Source organism: Gnatocerus cornutus, chromosome 7 (assembly GCF_029298725.1).
Source record: "Gnatocerus cornutus isolate USDA-ARS CGAHR chromosome 7, icGnaCorn1.1, whole genome shotgun sequence".
NCBI lineage: Eukaryota > Metazoa > Arthropoda > Insecta > Coleoptera > Tenebrionidae > Gnatocerus > Gnatocerus cornutus.
In genome coordinates, this window is record NC_142239.1 from 9,735,671 (window position 1) to 9,743,500 (window position 7,830).

At 31.3% G+C, this 7,830-nt stretch overlaps 1 protein-coding gene across 1 annotated transcript; it reads left to right on the forward strand.

The window, feature by feature from the left end:
• Positions 1-2,114: 2,114 nt before the first annotated feature.
• LOC148170772 (uncharacterized) lies at positions 2,115-7,819 on the forward strand. The gene is made up of 4 exons (XM_088041744.1): positions 2,115-2,357; positions 4,863-5,125; positions 5,177-5,357; positions 7,309-7,819. Exons 1-4 carry the CDS (start codon positions 2,330-2,332, stop codon positions 7,563-7,565), a joined length of 729 nt encoding a protein of 242 aa, XP_087897870.1. The 5' UTR covers positions 2,115-2,329; the 3' UTR covers positions 7,566-7,819.
• The last annotated feature ends 11 nt before the right edge of the window (positions 7,820-7,830 follow it).

Here is a 7,830-nt window from a genome sequence, read left to right on the forward strand (position 1 = left end):
TAGCACGTCTTTAGTAAGATTCAACGGTTAATTCTGGAGAAATCGGCTAAAATATACAAAACTTGTGAAAAAATTACCGAAATTTTGAGCTAAATAATGACGATTTTTCCCATAAAAAGACGACTTTTAAGGTCGTATTTGCGAAGAAAAGGTCTAAATGCATAAAATAAAACGTTTTTAGCAAGATCCAAAGGTTAATTTTGAAAATCAGCAGAAATGTGGATGGAATCCGCAAAACTCCTTGAAAAATCACCTAAAGTCGAAGCTCGTTTTCGACTTTTTCTATATTCAGACGATTTTTGAGGCTATATTTGCAATGTAAAGGTCGAAATACATCAAATAATGAGTTTTTATTGAGATCCAACGGTTAATAATTCTGGAGAAATCGGCAGAAATATACATAAAATTTCTCGAAAAAATCGCCCAAATTTTGAGCTAAATAACGACGACTTTTCCTATAAATTAACAGTTTTCAAGGCTGTTTTCGCAAAGTACAGGTCTAGTTGCATAAAATAACACGTTTTTACCAAGATTTAGCGGTTAATTTTGGAGAAATCGGCTGAAATATGCAAAACTTGTCAAAAAAATCACCGAAATTTGAAGACAAATAATGAATTTATATTTGCAAAGTAAAGGTCGAAATACATCAAATAATGAGTTTTTATCAAGATCCAACGGTTAACTTTGGAAAAATCGGCTAAAATATACAAAACTTGCAAAAGATCACCTAAATTTTAAGCCAAATAAAGCCGACTTTTCCTGTAAATAGACGATTTTTAAGGCTGTTTTCGCAAAATATAGGTCCAAATGCATAAAATAACACGTTTTTAGCAAGATCCAACGGTCAATTTTAGAGAAATCCGCAGAAATATCGATGAAATCGGCGAAAGTCATCAAAAAATCGCCCAAATACGAGACTAAATTCCGATTTTTCCTATATTCAGACGGTTTTTGAGGTTATATTTGCAAAGTAAAGGTCGAAATACGTCAAATAATAAGTTTTTATAAAATCCAACGGTTAATCTGGAAAAATCTGCTAAAATATGCAAAATCTGTACAAAAAAATCACCCAAATTTTAGGCTAAATAACGACTTTTCCTATAAATAGACAGTTTTTAAGGCTGTTTCGCAAAGTCCAAGTCTAGTTGCATAAAATAGCACGTTTTTAACAAGATTCAACGGTTAATTTTGGAGAAATCGGCAGAAATATGGATGGAAACCTAAATTTGAAGCTAACTTTTGATTTTTCCTATATTCAGACGGGTTTTAAGGCTATATTTGCAAATTTATGGTCAAAATGCATCAATAATGAGTTTTATCAAGATCCAGCGGTTAATTCTAGAGAAATTGGCTGACATATAAAACTTGTTGAAAAAATCACCTAAATTTTAAACTAAATAAAACCGACTTTTCCTGTAAATAGACGATTTTTAAGGCTGATTTCGCAAAATATAGGTCCAAATGCAAAAAATAACACGTTTTTAGGAAAATTTAACGGTTAATTTTGGGGAAATTCCCAGAAATATGTATACAGGGTGGTTTTTTAAAAACGGCAGGCGTTGTAGAATTTTTATTTATGAACCGATTTCAAAAATTTTAAAAACAAATTAAATGTTTTTTAATTTACTATAAACTGATGATTTTAAAAATTTTCTAAATGTCTATTTATCTTTTGGGCGATACTCAACTTTCTTATTTTAAATTGGCACCCAATTTTTTTTTTCATAATTTAGAAGATACTAATTTTCTTGATTCAGAAATGTTCTACTTTTACAAAAAATATTTAAAAAAAATCAGTTGTCAATTGTGCAATAAAAAAAACCAATTTTCAGAAATGTCAAAAATTTGACAACTATTTTCTCACCAAAAATCTCCCTAGGCAACGTTGCCGGTTGTAATACAGGGGAAGATTGCGGTGTTGGTGGTTTTTTAAAAAGAAAACGAACTTTACTTTTAACGTTTGTGTTGGTTGGAAATGACAAACATTAATTAAACTCAACTATTTAATAACGATAATACGATAAACGAGGAAATCGCTTTTCTCTGGTCGAGAAGCAGCATGGCGGATCGTGTCCTTGCTGTAGTGATTTCTAGTAACATTTTTGCCTTGTGGTTGGCATCGAGACGTTGCTGCCACATACTCGAGTCACGCGACTTGGTAATGCGCATGCGTTTGTTTGGATCTTTTTACATCTTTCCATATAAGTATTGACCATATTGACATTTTGTTTTGCTGTTGTTGCAATGCAATGCAACTAAACAGGTAAATCGTCCGTTCGGTCTTATAGGAAGAAAAGGGTTAAAGTGTTTGAGCTCATTCCAAAACGACATGGATCGACCGACTCTATTTACGACTGGTAAGACGAATCAACTCTTTAACGTAACACACGGTACGGTGAGCGTTAAAAAAGATCAGGCAGGCCATGACTTTCAATGACATTTTGATAACATTGTAAATGTCAATCAATGGGGTTATGTGTAAACTAATGTCATTCTAATGGAGTGCAGGCACTACCGCCTGTAAAGTATGCAACCTCCCACTCTGGAGGATCAACAAACCATTTAAATACCATTGAAAGCGATGTTTAAATGCAGGATTTAATTATTTTTGACTGTGTTTTTACTATGGTTGGGTTGAAACCTTTTAATATGTATTATCTATACTGCCATTGAGTAGTATTTGTTTATTTTAGGACACTTTTGGCTTAATTAGTGGTCCAAAAACGCCAACGAATAACCACTTTCCAAATTTGATATTTTAAAAATTGCAAAAAAATGTTACAGGCGTTTGTCGCTTGACGATGAAAATTAAAATTAAATTTGAAATATCTGCAGATTAGACGAAAAAATAATACAGTGCTTTGTACTTTAAATGAATAAGCTTTTATCTTCCTTAATTTTAGAAGAAAGAATTTGAAAATGATAGATTGTCTACGAGTTTTTAAATAAAGTGAACTTTTTCTTTGTGTTGGACACCTTCGATTTTTAAGAAAAGTTGCTCAGAATATATTTCTTACAAAATTTCAACTTAAAAATCTTATTTCGATTTTTTTTAATATTAATCTTTAAATTTGATCGTTAATTACACTGTGTAACAAAAATTTAGAAAAGACATATTTGTCTGTTTTTTTTTCTTAATATAGTTGCAATTTGGCTTTCTTTTAAAGAATATAAATTCATTTGTATCTCGCTTTGGAAAATTAACAATTATATTTATAACATAATACAAAAACGTTAAAAATACAATAAACTATTAAAATAAAATGCGGTTTTACGTTAAAAATTAAAAATTCAATTTTTGTTCTTTTCCTTTTTGTTAGCAAATGGAAAATAACAGCAACCCAAAATAGCAGTTACTGAAATGATCTTAAGTTGGTAAAGACACTGGGATTTGTAAATGTTATTGTCTTCAAAGACTCACGAATACCATGTCTTTAGACTCGAGGGGCAATTTTTTTTCTTATTTAATTGTTATAAAACATCCCCCTAGGTAGATAAATAGATTCGCAAATAATTTACATTGTCATTTTTTGTGGTCACTTTACAATTCGCAATGAGGTAAACAGCGGAAACAAAAATTTTTGAAAATGTTTTTTTTCTCTTCATATAACGACATTTCGACAAAACCAATGATAACATGTCAAAAAGTTCGTCATCTCTAACAATAAATGCGAAAAAAAACATAATAATTTTTGTTGTTACATAGTTTTATTGATAATTAAATAATATTATTTTGTTCATTTCTGCTAAACGAATGATTTTGTTTATTTTTTAGTTCGCATAAAATTATACATAATAAAAACTCAAAATTTAAAGATTTTGGTTTGGCAATTCTTATTATACAATGTATTGTACTGCTTAAAAGAACTTATGTATGTGATAAAATAAAAATTGGAAATTTTTTCCTCATTTGGTATAAATGAATTTAAAATTCGATTCTAAGCAACTTTTCTTAGAATAATACCTAACTTTTAGAGATATTCCTAGCGCGCAGTAAATTACAAGAAAATAGGTTTATTCAAAAAATCCTAATAGATTGAATTTACCATATCTGCTGTATTTAGTATCGTCATTGATTTTGCAAAGTTGCAAGTTGCCTAAAATATCCCTAAAAAAGAACTTTACGATTTTATCAAAAGTTAACTTAATATGCCAAAAATTAACACAGATACAAGCTTGTATTCTGGCTGAAATTTAACATTTACCATTCACTGATAAAAATTATCATTAAGACAATTCATTTTAAGAAGTTGCAAGCCAACTACAATACAAAAAATAATTAAATACTGCATCAATCAACGCTTTAAATGGTATTTAAATGGACCAGCACGGTTTGTTGATCCTCCAGAGTGGGAGGTTGCGTACTTTACAGGCGGTAGTGCCCGCACTCCATATCTTTCTAATATCTATCGCCTCGGTCATTAAAAAAGGCTCGGCCAAAAAAAATAACACTTTTTGGTAGACAAATAACTATTTTTTGAAATTTTTAAGACTAAAAATATGTTAAACTTCTGCGGTCGATATCTTGCGTTATTTGGGCTCATTTTACGCAGATTCCAAACCCAAAGGCATATTTGTAGTAAAAGGGTTAGCTTAGGCTTAAGCAATTTTCGAAATTTGGAGCGGGAAATTTAAAATTTTATATTTTTAAATTCAATTTTTTACAAATGCCGTAACAGAATTCTAAAAATAGTTCTCAGAATAAGAATTCTCTTAAGCATAATCCGCCCTTAACTTATTAATTCAATTTCCCGTGTTATTTTCCTATGTTCAGCAATCCGGGGAACACCCCATACATACAGAAGTGCCATTTGATCTAAATTTAATGTGATTTTCTCCGAACGAACTGTTTTTGCTTCTAGGAAGTGCGCTCACTCTCTTGGACGGACTAGCGAAAAGTCAAAAAGTTTTTGATTTAACACAAGGATTTAAATATCGCATCCTTTATAACTCCTCAACATCATGCGTTATTAGTGTTATCGACAAGACAGTTCGAGGAAAGAATAATTGGATCTTTCGATTGGATAAACCTCATAAGAGAGTCAAATTCGATCACATCAATATCAATTATAAATTTTCTGGAGTCCGGGATCCTCATATTAAATTACCACCTGGAAGCTTGGGCGTGAGTTTTTTCAATCAGATTTTATTTTCTCTTGTAATTTTGTAATTTCAGATTGCTGAAAAGGCATCAAAAGTTGGCTCTATTCTCAACAAAATTGCAGTTTATACAGTCATTGCCATCGACACAGGTCGTATTTCAAAGGCTCTGTATTCAGACTACTACAACGGTACTATTAAGAACACAGTGGAGACCAGTTCAGAAATTTGCGCCGGTTGGTGTGGGGGCTACGCAGGTACGACTTAATTCGCAATTAAAATACTTTTTTCGAATTTGCCGCTCAATTTGGAGTCGTTTATAGAGAGAATTATCTATCATAAGAGAACTTAAAGTAGGAAATTTTGGTTTTTAAGAATTGGCAGAACTAATTAGTCTGGCTGTCACCTATTTCCTGTCAAGTTCTTGGTCAATTTGGATTTTACGATTCGTGTTTAATAAATTCCAGCGTGAATAAAAAATGTATCAATATAATTGAATTGCCCTTTGCGGCCAACAATAATTGTACCTAAATATAATAGGTGAGGTTAGGTTACGTTATGTCAAAATTCAGTGACAGTGAAATTCAATAAATGTCAAATTTTAAATTAAATTTGAAAATCAAGTGGCAAGTCGTGGTTACAAAACCATTATCAATCTTGTAACACGAAAACTCTTAGAATTGGAAAATTTATTTTTTTTTTATTAAAAAAAGGGTGCAAATTCGAAAAAATAGTATAAACACGTTCTTTAATATACTATTTTCGAATTTGCCGTTTTAATAGGTCCATTAGAGTACTCAATTTGGAGTCGTTTATAGGTGTAGTATATCCGGTGAGAGATTGGGAGATTTTGACAGTTGACATATAGGTTGGCAGTAAATTATGCTACAAAATACACTTAAAAACACTACATTCCTACGCGAACTGAGTTGACAGGGTCAACAGTAAGTGGGCTTATTTTGTTATTTTAAATTTCGCGCGTAAATTTAGTGACTTTTCGGTCATTCAATCTCTCACTGTCCAAACTATATCTATAAAAAAAACTCAAAGTAGGAAATTTTGGTTTTTAAGAATTGGCAGAACTAATTAGTCTGGCTGTCACCTGTTTCCCGTCAAGTTCTTGGTCAATTTGGATTTTACGATTCGTGTTTAATAAATTGCTGCGTGAATCAAAAATGTATCAATATAATTGAATTGTCCTTTGCGGCCAACAATAATTGTACCTAAATATAATAGATGTGAATACTGGCTGTGAGGTTAGGTTACGTTAGGTTAAAATTCAGTGATAGTGAAAACGTCAAATTTTGAATTGAATTAGAAAATCAAGTGGCAAGTCGTGGTTACCAAACCATTACCAATCGTGTAACACGAAAACTCTTAGAATTGGAAATTTTTTTATTAAAAAAAGGGTGCAAATTCGAAAAAATAGTATAAAGGACTTGTTTTATAATGGCATTGGCCATTTTAAAACACGTTCTTTAATATACTTTTTCCGGTGATCGTTTGTTTCTGTGTTCTATAAATGCATGATTTTTCGGCTGAAATATACATTAAAGTGGGTTATTAATGAATGATTTTATTATAGGCAACCAATTGCACACAATGCAATTATGATCTAACCCCATATTTGTTTACTAAAACCTAATCAAAGCGACGATTTTTAAAGTTCACATATCTACAATGTTAATAATCACAATTATTTCATTTTTAAATTACACTCAAATTTGACAACTACTGACACATCTATCATCCATCATACACATAACCTTACTTTAGTCTCGTTTCGTCTTGTACCAATTTAAAAAAAACTTTTTTTTGGTAAATTTTTGAAGATTTGATCACCAGAAAAGTTTTGTAACTCTATGGTTACATGCCATGCACTATTTTGCCGCTTTGTTTTCATAGTGAATATAACTATATGTTTAACCACACTTAAAATGTCATGTCAACGACGATTCAGTTACGGTTTTGTGTCCAAATCTTTGATTTTTCACGTTTCTAATCATAATTTTTGTCAAAATTAACTTTGCTTTATGATTGAGGTTAACCGCAAATGTCAGTTGAAAAATCGAAACCCACTTTTGTAATGAGCGGCAAATTTCTTTGACATTTCGTAGCCACCCGTGATGCTAGAAACACCTTGTATTAATCGCTTTCATTAACCAACCTGTTTGTTAAGTAGATATTAATCAAAAAACGTTACGTTAGGTGCAAAAACCGGAGCTATCATCGGAAGTTCAATTTTTCCCGGAGTTGGTACAATGATAGGCGGCATGGCTGGTGCCGTTTCTGGAGGCATTGGAGGAATATGGTATACCAGGAAGTCCCTAGAACAGATTTCTAGTACAGACCCAAACTACACGCAACTTCAAGACGCTTTATGGGCATTGGCGCAGAAAGTACCTAACTTCGCTCCGAGCTATTATTTTTATCAAGGCAAAGCTTTCATTGGAAGCAAATTTTAACGTTTTCGTGACAAAGTTCCTAGCTTCAGATTCCTGTTTACTTTTTTTTTTCGTTTAAAACTTGTGTACTCATTAGTCTGTTTTATTGTCACTTTTGTAGTCTTTTAAAGACTTAATTATGTGTAATAATTGTGTAACTGTATTTGTAGCAAAACAGAAGAAGCATCTTCAACTAAAGGAAATGAAGTTTTTTAATTTATTATGTAATTTATATAAAATTACAATTTAAATTTAATAAAGCATTTTATATTTCATTTTAGCTGTT

Coding starts and splice junctions, on each gene's coding strand:
- LOC148170772 (XM_088041744.1), top strand. CDS start 2,330: ATGGATCGACCGACTCTATTTACGACTG. Junction 5,126..5,176: donor TACCACCTGGAAGCTTGGGC/GTGAGTTTTTTC, acceptor TTGTAATTTCAG/ATTGCTGAAAAGGCATCAAA. Junction 5,358..7,308: donor TTGGTGTGGGGGCTACGCAG/GTACGACTTAAT, acceptor ACGTTACGTTAG/GTGCAAAAACCGGAGCTATC.